The sequence below is a fragment of the Girardinichthys multiradiatus genome, chromosome 5, assembly GCF_021462225.1.
Source record: "Girardinichthys multiradiatus isolate DD_20200921_A chromosome 5, DD_fGirMul_XY1, whole genome shotgun sequence".
In the NCBI taxonomy this organism is placed as follows: Eukaryota; Metazoa; Chordata; class Actinopteri; order Cyprinodontiformes; family Goodeidae; genus Girardinichthys; species Girardinichthys multiradiatus.
In genome coordinates this window covers 7,177,193-7,193,900 of record NC_061798.1, presented here as the reverse complement: position 1 = coordinate 7,193,900, position 16,708 = coordinate 7,177,193, and the positions used below count along the sequence as shown (strand labels likewise).

Below are 16,708 nucleotides of genomic sequence, written 5' to 3'. Positions count from 1 at the left end.
ATTTCTGTGACTTTTGTGGGTTTTTCTTTCATTAACCGAGGGGTACCAATAATTTTGTCCACTTGTGTATGTGCTGATTGTGTTTGGAAATGTTCTTCAGGTTGTTGCCATGTTGAAACATATCCAGAGAGAGAAGATGGAATACTAGCATTTCATAATTTTTCATCAAGCAACCCCTCAGCTTTTATGTTGCCCAGAACATCTATGGTTCAAAGTTCTCCTGCTGGAATCTACAGAGCAGTGAAAGGACATTTTTAAAAAGCAGCTGGTTTTTACAGCAGCAAGTTGAGACTCCCTGCTGAAAGAGCTAAATTCTGACAGCATGTCATTTAGAAACAACAGTCCCTATAACTCTAGTCCAGCCACCTACATGCAAACACCCACCAGCTCTCTTTTCTGGCATTACTTAATGGGTTGTAGTTTTGTCAGTGGGCCTGAGTGTGTTGAAGAGGTTATGAGAGTCCTGAGGTATCCTCTCAAACAGCATGATATGTTTGTTCTCTGTTTTCATTACCACCAGGATGCCTCTTGAGAAAATGAGCAGCAATACACAGAGGAGCTCTTTCTCATCATTGTCTAAGTGTGGTGAGAGTTGACCCTGCAGTTGACTCTATAATGGAGGAAATTGGATGATGGGAAACCATAACAGTGGATTTTCAGTGAGAAATCATATTCAAAAATAACTCCTGTAGCCTGGTAATGACTTGGAACAGGGACAAGACCCAGCAGATGAAGATGCTTTAAATCTTCATTGCTATACTCGGTAAGACAATTTCCCAACGATCTATTTAAATACTGCATCAAAGAAGTATTCCCAGAGCTAAGAAAGTGGACAGCAACCATAACCACCACACCCATATGAATGCTGAACATCCTACGAATGAACATCAATCTACACCAGTTAGGGCTTTACATTATAACCACCTGCCCAATAGTGTATTTATTCAATTTTTACTATCAAAACAGCCCAGATCCATTAAAGCATGGACTCCACTTCACCCCTGAAAATGTGTTCTGGTATCTGGTGAATGCTGTAAATCACATGGTGGGTTTCTATGTACCTGCCTTGTTTGTCCAGTACATCCCACCAGTACTCAACTGGCTTGAGATCAATGTAATTTGGAGGCCAAGTTAACACCTAAAACCTGTTGTTCTCCTCAAAGGCCACAGTGATCAAGGAATTCCATTCTTCTTAAAATGTGTATATGATCATCAACTTAGAGACAAACCTTAGGTAGATAAGACATGCCAAAGTGACGTCCACATCGGAGGCAGTACCCCAATTTCCCAATAGAACATTTCCCAAATATTCCCACAGCGTCTGTCCGTCACAATCCACAGGTGTTTGTGTTTTGGTTTTTATTTGTGTCTGTGTTTTGATCGTCAACTTTTTGTTTATTCATATTCTATAGGTCTTGCCATATTCAGTTCATTACTCTGTATTTATTATTGTTAAAAAGGTGTTTCCATATTAGTTAATTCCTTTGTGTTTAGTTTCTTAGTTTATTTTTTGTGTTCTGTTCTCTGTGTCTTCTAGTTTATTTCCTAAGATCAGTGTTAGTCTTTTTCGCTTGGTTAGTAGTTTATTTGTGTTAATTAGGCCCTGTTCACATGACAACACTCCATTGAAAATGGGATTGTTCTTCCATTATGTTAACATATCTACATGACAACACTTTAATTACGATCTACATGCAAACGACACTTGTAGAAACAAAAAAGTGTTGTAATTCATCCCACCACACCACTAGTAGGTGGCATGTTCTTTGAAACTCAAATACATGCACATGCGTACAAAAAACTCACCGTTTAAAAAATGGGGTGGAAACTGAGCACCTTGAGGGAGCATCGTCATTATTTTCCAAAGAGTCAGCAGCACACAAACAGCCCTCTGCAATCACCCATTGTTATTGTTGATACCTTCTTCTTCTGTGGGTTGTTAAACAGTCGGTCTACGTCATGCTGTGCAATAATTTCTACTAATTGCAGTCATACTGCGCATGGGCCAGGGCTTCCGCATACAGAAATATTCCGTTTTACCTTTTCGGCACCAGGATGTTTTTTAAAATGTTACACTCTGGAACTTGTTTTTATATCGTGTTGTTTTCCGAGAAAACGTGCGCTGTCGAAGTGTACATGAACAGTGGAAATTCAACAAAACTCTTGCGTTTTCACCAAAAAACATTGCCGTGTAAACAGGGTCTCCCTCCCTCAGCCTTTCTGCTTTCATTCTGCCACAAATGTTTTACTTTTCCAAGGATTAACTCTTCAGGTTCCTTTGTCATTTCCACCCCTGACTCACTATTTAAGCGCCTTGTTTTTCATTGTTTGTTGCTGGATTCCCTAAACATTTGGTCACCATGGGGACCCTGACTAATCTGTGCTTTTCACCCTCAGACACAACAAACTGCGATGCATGTTTTTTTCTGATAACCAGCATTAAATAATGACCAGCAGTAACTTTTACATTGATTTGAGTGACAGTAGCTCTGTCTCCATTTCACCGCTGCTTCTTCCTTGGACCAGTTTTGATAGATAGTCACTACTGAATAGCCTCTTCTCATAGTTAGTAAGGCTTGTGGACTGTCTTTTAGTGGATGGAAAAAAAAATGGAAAAACCATAGTAGACATGAATTTTATCATTTCATGGGTTGGTCCTCCTTTGGTGGCAATAACTGCTTTATTATGTAAAGGTAATGCATGTGGCCTAGAGAAATTTAAATCCATTTCATAAGCAGAACCTGTTCTAGCTTAGATGATGGTGAGAGGCTACTTCAAAAAACACCATGGACATTTCTGTCAATCTGGTGCTCTAAAGGTACAATTCACTGCAAGACACATTTGGCCAGTTTTTAGTAATGCTTGTTAAGTTGTTATCCTGAAAATATGCTTTACTACTAGGAAACTGTTTTACTACAGGGAGGATTTGTTCAGTTGAAATAGGCAAATAATGCATAGAAGTCATTGTACAATGCAGTGTAATTACAGGAGCAGGAAAATGACACAAATTATCATCAAAATCATGGCATGCTTTGATTTTTTGGTGGTCAGGCAGTCAGTGTCATTGCTGAATGTCTAAATATGGTACAATTTGTCTTTCTTTTCCTTTTGCTGCCTTTGACCCTATTTTCTGCACTTTATATTAATGATAGAACAAAAACATTTGAAACCACAGTGATGCTAAATTAACCAGCTGAGGTCTTCACAAACTGTGATGAATGATATCAATTGATGATTCAGAAGTCAAAATGTCCACATTTTGAAGTTGGTAAAAATCACCTGGAACGCCATGAAAAATCTGACGTTTCTCAGGCCTGACCTCAAAATCCAATATGTAAAAAAGCAGCATGTTGTAATAGTTGCAGTGGTAACATTTTACTGTACTTCAAACTTAAGTGACAAAATAAAAGACCTCAGAGACAACTTAGACGTGTACTCTGTAGGCTTGACCTGGACTGCAAGGCTGAGACTCGAGTCTTCTTAACATGTAGGAAGAGTTAATGTAATGTCAGCTACAGACTGCAGCTGCTGCGTATGTTTTACTGTGAAAGGAAGTGCTTTGTTATTAGCCAGTGACGTTGGTGGATTTAAGGGATGTTATAGCTTATACCAATCTGTTCATGTTAGCTGTAGCATTATAATAATGACCACATTAATGAACGCAGTATTAAATAACTTAATAACTAACTGGATCATGTCAGAACAAAATAAACTTTATATAACTTAGGCATTCTCTTGCTGTTAGGATAACTAACATTAACAGGAAAATTTTGACTGAATATATCTCAACAAAAGCACTTCCTGTTTTAATTATTCAGAAGTTCAACACTCCTTCAACTGCTTACTACAATTTGCTATAATCATTGTGTTGTAATTCATATCTTAAATTTGAACATATGTACTATATATACTAAAGAACAAAGGATTTAAATGTGGATTTAGAAAACGGTTTCCCAATATTATTAAAACTTCTCCATCTCCAACTGAGGAGAAAAAAAACTCTCCGAACCCTATTTAGTGTAATTTATAATGAAGGAGTGGTGAATATGAAGACAGGGATAAACAGGTGTTAACTTAGTCCTTACAAAGACATTCAGATATTTGATTCATTCAGATATTTCACTTGAACAAGTTTTAATATCTTTCTTTCATTTTTCTCAGAGCATCAGAATCAGAATCAGAATCAGAATCAGAAAAGCTTTATTGCCAAGTACGTTTTTGGACATTCACATTCCTTGAACAAACTTAATTGTATTTTATTGTTATTTTATATGATACATGAACACAAAGCATGCATACTGCATAGTGCATTCTGCAATTGCTCTGTTTTTAGCTCCATTAATCTTCCCATAAACTCATTAAACCCATTAAACTTCCCATAAACCAACTTCCCTGTACCTAGTGTTCAAAAGCATCCCCACAGCATGATAATGCCACCACTATATTTCATTGTGGAGAAGTTATTTGTATTGTTTACGGTGTTAGCTGTCCACAACACAGAGCTTTTTTTTTGTGTAGGCCAAAAAGTTTGATTTTGATCTTATCTGACCTGAGCTACCCAATGTGTTCCCTATGAAACCAGAATTTTACAGTGCACAACTAACAGTAACTAACAGTGGATTCTCCCATCCCGCAATTATGAAGGGTTTCTTGCCTGGTTCTCTGGTCAATGCTTTTCTTAATAGGCATTTGCTTATTCATGGTGGAAAACTATGGGTTTGGAGTTTTGCTATGTTCTTTCCATTTTCAGATAATGGATTGAATAGAGCTCTGTGAGAAGTTCAACACTTAGGATATTGTTAAATAACCTAACTCCACTTTAAACTTCTCCCCAACATCCTCCATGACCTGCTTGCTTATCCTTGGTCTCCATCATGTTGTTTGTTACTTAATGTTCTCCAAGTAACAAATATCTGAGGCCTTCACAGAATAGCTCAATCTATACTAAAAATAATATACATATGGATGGACACTTCCCTGCGATGGACTGACAGTATGTCTGCCATTGGCTGCTCTGATCAATCATGCAAATTAACAGTCTGATGTATTATAACATAAGGAATGTAATGCATGACGATTCAGATGCAGTAACAGAGTCTTCAACCACAGCATCGCAACAATGCTCAATGACAAAAGCAAGTTGCAAACTATGTTATGATTGTGGTGCTAGTTGCTAAGGTATAGAGCTATTTGTACACTTGCCAAAAAAAAAAGGAAAAACAGACTTGATTACCTCTTTATGAGGTGAAACAGCACTTTCAGTTTTGCATGATGTCAAACAATCATTTGGAAATGATTGCATTTCAGTGAATGAACAGGACTTTTTTTTTTTTTTTACAAACAACCAGGTTCAGCTGGGAAAGAAGGCTTTAGTTTTTCTATTTTTTTCCTGGATGACAGGATGCAGGGAGAGAGGACACCACAGACAAACAATCCGACCAAGCAGAGCAAGAGGTAAGAAGTGAAAAAATAGGTTTTTAGATTGTTTTTTTCATGTTGCAGAGAAAAGAGAGAATACAGGAGGTGAAGGAAGAGGAGCTCGATGAACTGTGAGAAAAAAGGAGAGAGACAATGGAAAGACAGGCAAAAATAAGACTGTGTGGGCAGTTTCAACCATATCACAGAAAATCCAAACTTGGGAAAAGGGTTGTGTGCGTTTTTATCCATTCCTCTTTACTTGGTACAACCAAAATGAAATCCAATGCATGCTGAAAAACAACAATCTTTTAATCGGTAGCTTGAGGCTAATCAAGAATATGCCGTTTGGATAAGAAAATGCAGAGACTTGTCTTCAGTCTATCTGCCATGACATCTAAGTGTCTGGTTCTCACTCAATAACATTTTAGTGATGGCTACTGACCATGATATCACTGCAATGAGTTGGTTGGACTTCTTTTGATAAGCTTAGGCAGGTCAGTTGAGCCTTTTTGCAAGACTGTGCATGACCCTCCATGACACATTTCAGTGTTCGTAGCGTCATCTGTCTGTGCCAGTGTCCTGCACTACCACGCTCCAGCAACCAGCCTGTGAGAATGGAAGTGACCTAGAAAAACCCACATGTACATATAACAAGGAGTGATTCCCCCACCCCCTTTCCAAGGCTGAGGGGGAGGCCTGGGCTATTCCCTGTCTCTTCAACTTGGTGTAACTTCAGTTCAATGAATGACTCACGCCTGTGGATGTCCCAGAGCTGCTGGGTTGCAGCTGCACAAGAACTAGATTAAAATTGCTCCTTGTTGTTGTCATTGTTTTTAAGGCCGACTTGACCCTCCTGACCAGGTGATCACTACCGCAGCAGGCAAAACACTCAGGCGTAGAAGCCCCAGCGAGCCACCCTCATATAGTCCTCCAGCTGATGAGGCAACGATCTGCACCCGTCAAACTCTCCGATCTCCAGCTCCAGCGCCTCTTAGTGGTGAGCGAAGGTTAGTAGCAGGCAGGTTGAAAACCAGACTGTAACAGTTGTATTGCAGGTCAAGTGAACTTTGGGGATGCAGGTGCCCACTAAATTAAACATGGGGCTCACAAATTACAGGTTAAAAATGCTCAAATCTTTCAACACATCAGTCATAATTCCAATTTCTAGTCTCATGTGGCAATAATATGTTTTGTAATTTTATCTTGTTTTTCAGCTGTTAAACATTCCAATAAAAATACACATTTTAGTTTCAGCTGGTTGTCACTGAATAATAAAGTGACTGGTTTTCATACTGTTTGTTGATGTCTATTGTCTGGCTGAATTGTTAACTAGTGATGAACAAATCAGAGAAAAACTTCAAACATACCACAAATGTTTTCATAGAGTAAACATTTAATATTGCTTCAAAACAATACACTGACATAACATCTGTCTGTAGCATTTTACATAGTCATACATGCTATTGATAGGTTTAATGGTCCACCACTTTGCTTTTGATTGAAAGGGAAAAAAAACTAAAACTCTGAGACATTAAGTTTAGCTTTAGAGCGAACATTAACAACTTTCACTGGTTTAAAACATTCACTAGTTTAAAAGTAATTATTGTGGTGCACATTTGTGTTTAACCAACATGAGTAAATACTTAGAGTTACTACCAGAGTGGAGTACTAGCATCAACTATTTATGTTCTTGCTTTGCACACTAGAAACTAAACATTTTGTCATACTTGTTTGCAAAATGGCTAAAACTCAGTCAGATTTGATGCAGAATTTCTATAAACAACAATCAGTAATACTACAGATTATGAACTGGATTTATGTCTGGACTTTGACTTAGCCATTCTAACACATGTATATGATTTGATCTGAATTATTTCATTGTAATTTTGTTGTATATTAAGTATTATTTTCTTGTGGGAAGGTAAACCTGGTCTTTTGCAGACTCTATGAGATTTTATTCCATGATTTGCATTCCCATTACATGATACTGCCACCACCATTTTTCACCACAGGGATGGCATATTCAGGATGGCAGAGTTAAAGTTTTCTGAACACATATAGCACTCTGGGCTCGAAGGTTTTGGTGTCATTTGGCTTGAGCACGTTATTCTACATGTGTCTGCTACCTGACTTGTGGAAAACCACAAAAAGCACTTATGACTTTTTTTTTTCCAACAATGGCTTTCTTGCCACTATTTCCTGAATACCAGATATATGGAGTGCACCACTACCAACTGTACTATAAACAGATAGATCCTCAACTCCACCTAAGCTGTGGATCTCTGCAGCTCCTCCAGAGTTACCAAGGGCCTCCTTGCTGCTTCACTGATTGCTATTCTCCTCTTGGTAGGCTTGCAGCTGTACTGTACTCACTGACCTGTGTTCCTTTGTCTTGAAGAACTTTTGAAAATTGCGTATTTTTTCCTTCCACTTCACAATTATGCACCACTTGTGTTGATTTAACACAAAATCCACTAACATACATTGACGTTTATGATTGTGATCTGACAAAATATACAAACGTTCAGAGGGCGTGAATAATTTGCAAGCTCTGTACAATCAATGTGTTAGAGTGCAGAAATTAAAATTCAGCTCAGTTCCCAGTTCAGCTTCACATTGCTGCTGCATTACACAGAAACATATGAGCCACAGAGAAGCCACTCTCTCCGTGACAACTTTATTAGTTTTAAATGATACATTTCACAACATACATTTAATACTGCTGTCATTTCAGAGCTAGATATTTCTCATTGTTTGCCAGCTAAGGAAAGGTTTATGTAAGTCTTATATAATTATGGAAGTGCCTTGACAAAGGGTGGAGGGAGGGGGCATCTGGAGAAACAGAGCAGAATTAAGGGGCAACTGAAGGAGAGCCAAGCAGACAGGCGAAACCTCCCTGCAAGCCGTCAGTGCTAAGCGACCCAGACGGGGAATCTGTCATGTTCCATGCCAATGCGAACAAAATGCTGAGGTATATGACATTTCTTCCTCCCACTCGGTTTTCTGTCAGTGTGTGGGGTGCTGATGGGGCACAAACAGGATTATTGAGCTCTGTTATATAAGCAGTAAGGAGGTTAATGTGTTGACTCTACTGGTGTGCACTGATTTGACACCTGAATTTCCCTAATAACAGATAATGGCTGATTATCAGTTATTATGAGTCAATAATGTTAAGATATGGACCCAGAAGAGGAAACAGGACACTCATAATTGTTAAAGAATTGACAAAAATAGCAAAACAGAGAGGAAAACCTGGTTGTTTTTATCATTCTATAACGATGAAACCTTTCAGCACTGTATATCTAAGCTTTTGAGGTTATTATATCGCTGTCCCTTAAACATCAAGAAAGCCAGCATACGCACGAACGGCCTGCCCCCCTCCTTCAGTGCTGAGAAATAGAGCTCACAGCTGGAGAACATAAAAATGAGATTCCACTCTCTCCATTCATGACTCCTTTGCTGTTTCTCAGAAGCACCACTTCCGATCCATAGCTTTTAGGAAATCAGTGTGCACCCTGCAGTTTAGAGTGAAAGGAATCTTTTGTCATGAAGTGATGATCTCAAGCTGAAGAAACGTGCACGTATTTCAGAGGCCTTTCCACCCATTGCAGCAAATTACATAATATGCTCATGTGCCTAAAAAAAGGCAGAGTGAACCCTGAATGTGCTGGGGAAAGAAGCCTACCTATCTTCTGGTGTGAATTGGATGGGAAAGAAAAGCAATTTCAGAAGCATCAGACTTGCATGTGAATAAGATGATATTTCCCCTCTGGCTCCAGGTGTTTACTGGGACCAATAATTCCCATTTGCATATCAGCTCACCTCCTCCCCTTCATCTCCTCCACTGCTCCTCACCGTTGATATATACCATCGCCTCAAGCAAAAACAGTGAGCAAGGATGACTTTGATTTTGACAAAGGAGAAGTCGGGAAACTTCTTTCTGTCTGACATGTCACCTTTACAAATATATAAAGGACTTGGTTGTGGACAGAGTTGTGGTTCTGATAAACAAAATACTGCATGATATACTGATTTCATTACATAATTATGCAATATATTAACACTAGTAATTTCTACAGCAAAAAATAAATTGCTGGTTTTCCATCAAGAAAAAATATGCAGCAATGACCTACATATGAAAGTAAAAAAACTGCAATTTTTCACTCTACAAATGAAAAATCCCAAATAGAATATTTTACCAAATGATCAACAATTGAAATAATTAGACTAATTTTACAGAAATCCTGTTTAAAATATGCTGCTCAACTAATAATGTTTTCCAAGCTGAGACTGCCATCTGCTGGCTGCTTTGACAAGACAAGAAACCTTTGGTTTCATTAACAGAAAATAAGATTGTTTTGTTTAACACGACACAGAAGCAGAAGCAAAACTCATCAAAAAAGTCAAGCTGATCAAGAACAGATTTCTTTGAAGTTGATATCTTTAACATGATGTAATTGCTTTTTTTTAAAACAGAAAAGCAGCTATTAACCCATACTGTTGCTAAAAAGACACATTGTATATTACAGTTATAGTATTTTCTATTAATAATGGATCCATCTGCATAGATAAGATTTAATCCTGCAGTTTGACACAGACACAGCGCTCGTAGCTTTCAGTTGTAGTTCTTAAACAGCCTTAGCTTACGAAGAGTGATAATTGAAGATTTCAAAACCTGTCTGGAGCTATTTCCAAACAGCCAAACTTGTTTCTGGGCAAAGGGTAGTAGCCGTCTTTTAGCCAGCTGATCTGCAGTGTGCAGGAACAGATGCAAGAGGGTCAGCGCTGCCTTTACTTAATACTCCATGCACAAGCCGTAAATAACTGGAGGGGCTCCATAACACCTGCTGTAATTTTAACCTTGTGACAGTGGAGTGTTTATATTTCACAGGTTGTTTTTTCCACCACGTCATCATAATGACATCATTTACTTCACGGTCCTAACTGTGTTAGGTTCCTTTTTTCTGAAGCTGTGTATAGCATCTAGAATGTTTCTGTTTCAGTGTTAAAGGTCTAGAGCTCATCAACATGTACAGTATGTGGGTCAGAATGAAGAAAACATCAGAGAAGGTTTGAGTCACATTTTAGTTGGATGATTTATCTTTTTACAGTCAAGTCAAGACTTTAGATTTGAAAACACCCAGAAGTCATTAAAACAAGAACTGTGAACTGACAGATGTTGGTAATAAAACAGCTGAAGAGTTATTGTAATGATCTGAAGTATCAGATTTAGTTTTCTCTTTAAGGCGCATGTTTGGTTCAGCTTTAGTGCACTGACAGATTTAGTTACCTTTTTGGAAGGTTTTAAGTCATCTGTATAAAATTTGAGGTTTTCTTTGTTATCTGGATTCTCTGACTTCCTATGAGTGCTACAATGGAGCCTGGATTGATGGAGAGATTTAATTTCACAGTTTTGATTTGAGGTCAGTTCTGGGTCCACAGTACCGCATGTTCTGCCGCTAAACGGTTTTTCACATTTTTGAAAAAAATACAGGGTTTCACATGTTTTTCTAAATAAATTGTGTATTTATATTACACCTTCTTGTGGCAAAATTTATGAGAACAACATTTGCTAGAGTAACATCTGAAATTCTGTCGGGGTCTCTACCAGATTTGCATATTGAGAGCCTAAAAGCTAAAAAGTAGCTCTCGAGGACTGGACTTGGACTTGACTCTGATCTAAACCATTTCATCGTAGCTCTGGTAATATGTCAAGAGGTTTAGTCTGATCTGGCCAGAGCACCATCTTCCACATGTGTCCTGTGTCAGCCTGGTTTGCAGCAGCTGCAAACTAGACTTCTTTTCATTGCTTTCTGCTGGGGTTTTCATGAGCTGAGCCACAAACCATCTTGATTTGCTGCACCAATCATTGCCCGAGTCTGGAAGGTTGAAAACCTCTCACTTAAAAACATGAACATGGACATGGCCATGTAGAATTGCTGGATAACTCAACAGCCAGAAGACCCTTGTGCTGCTTCAACAGACTAGTTCAACGGAATAGTTCTGATTAGACTGACGAGTTAGATTGACATTTTTTATATTTAATCCTCCTAGTGTGACATTTGATTACCTAATTGAGATATCGTGACCTGTCAATCAATAGTGTAGGCTTGACAGCAACTAACCAGTAAACGATCGCGGTTTATCCCGAGGTGAAACGCCCCTTATCTTTTGAATTCGAATTACAAACACATTGCGGTCACAGGGATTTCAGAGAAAATCATCAAAAAAGGGTTAAATCTTGTCAGCGGGGAACATGCCATTCAGACACACATTACCATGAGCTTTTAGAGGATAGAGAACAGTTTATTCCATTCCCAAAACCTAAAAGGAGTCTTGAAAAATGTAAAAGATGGATAAAGGCCTTCGGCAGATCTCATGAGCAGCTGAACACAACAGGGATCGACGAGAACTACCACTTGTCCGTCTAGGTGCAAGTAATTTTTACATTTTTGGTCATAATTACATTGTATTTAATGTAATGGCCTAAATTAAATGTTAAAGTGCCTGTGACATGCTTTTCCCACAAACCGAAATTGAAAGGAAACATCTTAATATTAAAGAAATTGAGCAGTAAGTGACATGATATTAGGATTAAAGACACGATAAAATACAATTGTGAAACTAGAACAATTTGCATTTCCTGCGAAAATGCAGTGTGAATGCAGGAAGCTGAATTGTTTAGCTGAAAGCTGGCAGAAACAAGCTGAAATTAACTGCAGATAATCTGCTGAAATTTAATGAATTAGAAGAAAACAGAAATGCTAAACTCCTGTTGAAAGCTCGCAGAAAGTGGCTAAGGTTGACAGCAGAATATCAGCTGAAATCTGCGAAATTAGTAGAAATAGCAGAAACAGCAAAGAAAAACTGCCATGTGATCTGTTTAAGCAGGAAGACTATTAGCTATAAAACACTGTAATAAGGTGAAGTAACCTGAAAACTACCTGTTGAAATAGTTGTTGAAATACAAGAACTGACAAAAACATTAAAAAAGCAGGAAAGAGCTGCCCATAGATGAGCTGAAAAAGTATAGACTGAAGCAAAAATAAGAAGTTGAACTCTGTGCTAAAATATATAAAAAATGGAAGAAAATTCAGAAAAAGAAAGAACTAACTACAAATACGCTGAAGAAACACAAAAACAAACAAGTAATTGCCTAAAAAAGGCAAACGTGTTCTTCAGCTAAGAGAGAAGAGAGGAGAAAGAGAAGCTAAAATGCTAACATTAGCATATAGGCTATCACTAGCATGAAGGCTGATATTAATTTACCCCATCTACTATGCAAAAAGCAATATATAAGCTAAAATGAGCTAAAATGCTAATGCTTACTACAGCCTATATTCAAAAGTCTATGAAATTGTCGTTTCAAATTATTCACTCTTGTTCAGGTGTTGGAACAGCAGTAGAAGCTGTTTAAGTAGCTGACATCAAATGGTCGCTGTTTTGATTCTGCACTGGGACCTATGAAGATGGTCTTATCATCATAAGTCACAGAGTAGTGGTTTCATTCTGGTTCTGGTGGATGTTTCTCCTAGGCTCTGATAGAGATTGGACCTGGTTCTCATAGAAGGAGATTTGGACCTGGTTCTGGTGGAGTTTTCTTCCTGCTTCTGAAAGTTTTAACCTGGTTCTGATAGACTTTGGACCTGGTTCAGATGAAGGTTTATACATGGTTCTGATGAAGATTTGTACCAGGTTCTGATAGAGATTTATTTCTTGCTCTAACGGATGTTTTTTCCAGGTTCTGATAGAGTTTCTACTTGGCTCTGAATAAATAATGTAATCTATGGATGTATGTCTGTGTGTGTGTGTGGGGGGGAGTGTGTGAGTGTGTGTGTGTGTGTCTGAGTAGGAGACAGGGAGAGAAGAAAGACAGAATCATATACAGACATATACAGTAGGAGATACACAGAGCTATAAATAGAACAATGAGGAATGAATCAGCCAATCAGCAAAGAGTGTCAGTGTACCTTGACACCTGCAGCATTTTTAATGCAGCACCTCACTATTGTCTCCCCCTGGCCTGGGCTTTTAACATGGAGGCGCATGCTCCCGAACTACCGCCCATAACTCAGAAACTGTAAGGGCTATCGACGTCATTCTTGGACCGTTTTTCTCAGAACGGACAGGGGAACGGGAATATACATCTTTCTCTTTTCTCCTAAAATATACTTAGTTTCACTGTAAATTCTTTCCATGGATAGCTTGATGGCGACATGAAAACATCCACTGCAGTAACTAGTTTAAGTTATTAGTATACATTTTAAGTTATTTGTGGGCACCTATCTACCTATCTATTCCACTGTTCATTTTTCAGTTGAAGGTGAGCCAACAGACACATTCCCTGGTTTTGCTTCTGCTGATCCCACCACCACAAAAGCTTACAAACTTGCAGCCAGGCTTCCACCAGCCTGAAGCCCTGTATCTGAACCCCGCTGCAGCAAAGAAACATTACTGAGCTCTGTAGAGAAGAATATGAGAAGGTATTACATTAGCCCATTTTTCACCAAAAGCGCCAGGATTTGTTTTACCTGGCTAATAGGAATGCCAGGGAGTCTCATGGCCACAGACCATTTATTTAAATCAGCCTAATGAGGTCTGGGGAAGTTGGGAATAAAAACTGCAATACACCTTCATTCCAGCAGGTGGCATTACTCTGACATTATTGAACAGCAAAAACTCTGCACACACATGGAATGAATTCACACAATTTGTGTGGTCCACAAACACCATAAACTGTAGATACTTGAAGCTTCTTTTTATTTTTACATTTTGGAAAATGTTGCAGGAACACTAGTAGAAAACATTGAGTATTTTGGGAAAAATAAGACAAATATGCAAAAATTCATGTGTCAACATTTTTTTTAATGAAACAATAGAAGTTGCAGTCAAACACAAACTATATTGTTTATTTTGGGAATTTCTTCTCTGCCTCAAATATCTCCATTTTTATTTCTGATCTTACTTATTGTAGATTACTTACTGTAATCTTTTGTAGATGCCAAGTCTTGGACTATTAGCATTTAACAAAGTTGCTCTGCTTAACAAATAGCTATCTCTTCATTATTAGTGTCCATTGCTCTGTTTCACAAACTAGGAAAGCCATCCCAGCTCCAGTAGACTGGCTGGAACCTCGGTTTCCAACTGGATCATATCTTCCCTGGGCTTCCTCCAGCCCTCTGTGTAGTGCGCTGTGCCATTATTGTGGGTGACATTCTCACATTAAAGTAATGTGTTAGCATTGCTAGTGTCTTAGCAGCCGTCAAATGGCTGGACCCACCCCTGTCTTCCAACACGTCCTCTGGACCGCGATAAATCAGACCACGTCGGCCTCTTGTAGCATATTGTGGCAGGAATTAAGCTACTGTTAAGATGAGCGGTAGAGGAAAGGGTGGAAAGGGTCTCGGGAAAGGAGGCGCTAAGCGTCACCGTAAAGTTCTCCGTGATAACATCCAGGGTATCACTAAACCTGCCATCCGCCGTCTGGCTCGCCGCGGGGGAGTCAAGCGCATCTCCGGTCTCATCTACGAGGAGACCCGCGGTGTGTTGAAGGTCTTTCTGGAAAACGTTATTCGGGACGCCGTCACTTATACCGAGCACGCCAAGAGAAAAACTGTCACCGCCATGGACGTGGTGTACGCTCTCAAGAGACAGGGCCGCACCTTGTATGGGTTCGGAGGTTAAACTGCGTACGCAAACGCCAAACTTAAGGCCCTTTTCAGGGCCAACCAAATACTCCATTGAGCAAAGCTTCTTAATTTAAAAAGTGAATGCACTCGCCACGGTGTATTTTGTGGGTGTAAAAATAAAAAAACATGCCCATAGTACTTTAAGGGTGTTGTGACACATGCCATTTGTAAAATAAAACTACTTTTGCTAAACTTTCAATTACAAGAGACTGTTTTAGTGAGCTATGGGTGGAATCACTATTGTTGCTGCAACAAAGCTCTCTACAAATTAATTGACTAAAAGTCCAGTTTTGGTTTGTCCTAAAATTAATCATGGTTGGAGTTGGCCTTTTCAAAAAGTGAAAAATTGCAATGTAATATTCAGTTCAATCTTATATAGCGCCAATTCACAACACGTTGTCTCCAGGCACTTCAAAAAATCAGGATCATACATTCAAATTAATCCTAATCATTAAACAGTGCAGTCAGATTCAGTTATTAATTCAAATTGGATAAAAAGTTTTTCTATCTAAGGAACCCCAGCAGATTGCATCCAGTCAGTGACTTTGTAGCAATCCCTCATACTGAGCATGCATGTAGCGACAGTGGAGAGGAAAAACTCCCTTTTAACAGGAAGAAACCTCCAGCAGAACCAGGCTCAGTGTGAGCGGCCATCTGCCACGACCGACTGGGGGTTTGAGAGAACAGAGCAGAGACACAAAGAGAACAAAAAAGCATTGATCCAGGAGTACTTTCTATGGGAAGGAAAAGTAAATGTTAATGGATGTAGCTCCTTTAGTCGTTTCATCTAGAAAGAAAGAACAGATAAACTCTGAGCCAGTTTTCAAGGTTAGAGTCTGAAAGAGAGCACATATAAGTAGTTACAGTAAAAACTCAGTCAATTTCCATGTCTAGGAGAGAGAAAGGGTTAAACACTAAAAGATAGGGCCATGTGGATCATCGGTAGAGGGTGAGCATTAAGTTGTTGCCAGCAGAAGCTCGGATGATTCCCCTCACCAGAAAGGTGTCACAGGTAGACAGAGCCAGGCCAGGTGTAGCTTCTAGGAAGAGAAAAGAGAGAACAAGGTTAAAAGCTGAAATAACAGCAAATAATGCAAAATTGGAGAGTAGTGTGAGAATGTAGCAAAGAGGGTGAAAGTGGTCATTATGTCCTCCAGCAGCCTAAGCCTATAGCAGCATAACTACACAGATAATTTCAGTTCAGATTATTTAGTTAAACGGCACTTATTTACAACAATGTCGTCTCAAGGCACCTCACAAAGAGTCCCACTGATTGTCATTGTTATACTAAAAACCACAAGGATTGGGGATACCTCCCTCTGTCAGACTGATTATAACCATTGGAAAAGAGAAGGGGTCATACAGGTAGCAGAAATGGAGGGTGTGTTTGTACCTGAACCATAACTGAGCCGGATTAGGCTAAATCTGACTCCCCTTTACTCCAACCAACAGGGAGGGAAGAAGACGGAGGTAAAAAATAAGGAAGATAACTCAGGATAACCTAAGCCACTCATGGTCAATCATGGTCAGAGTTGGCCTTTTCTAAAAGTGAAAAAATGCAATGTAATAAAACACAAGTTTTAAAAACAAGTCCTAAAACA

General features: G+C 39.0%; 1 protein-coding gene across 1 annotated transcript; it reads left to right on the top strand.

Moving 5' to 3' along the window:
• The first annotated feature begins 14,311 nt into the window (after positions 1–14,311).
• On the top strand, positions 14,312–15,146 carry LOC124868912 (histone H4). The gene has a single exon (XM_047366556.1). The coding sequence runs from the start codon at positions 14,791–14,793 to the stop codon at positions 15,100–15,102; it is 312 nt and encodes a 103-aa protein (XP_047222512.1). The 5' UTR covers positions 14,312–14,790; the 3' UTR covers positions 15,103–15,146.
• Positions 15,147–16,708: the final 1,562 nt, after the last annotated feature.

Bases quoted from the DNA above. Each gene is read 5' to 3' on its own strand.
- LOC124868912 (XM_047366556.1), top strand. From the start codon at position 14,791: ATGAGCGGTAGAGGAAAGGGTGGAAAGGGTCTCGGGAAAGGAGGCGCT.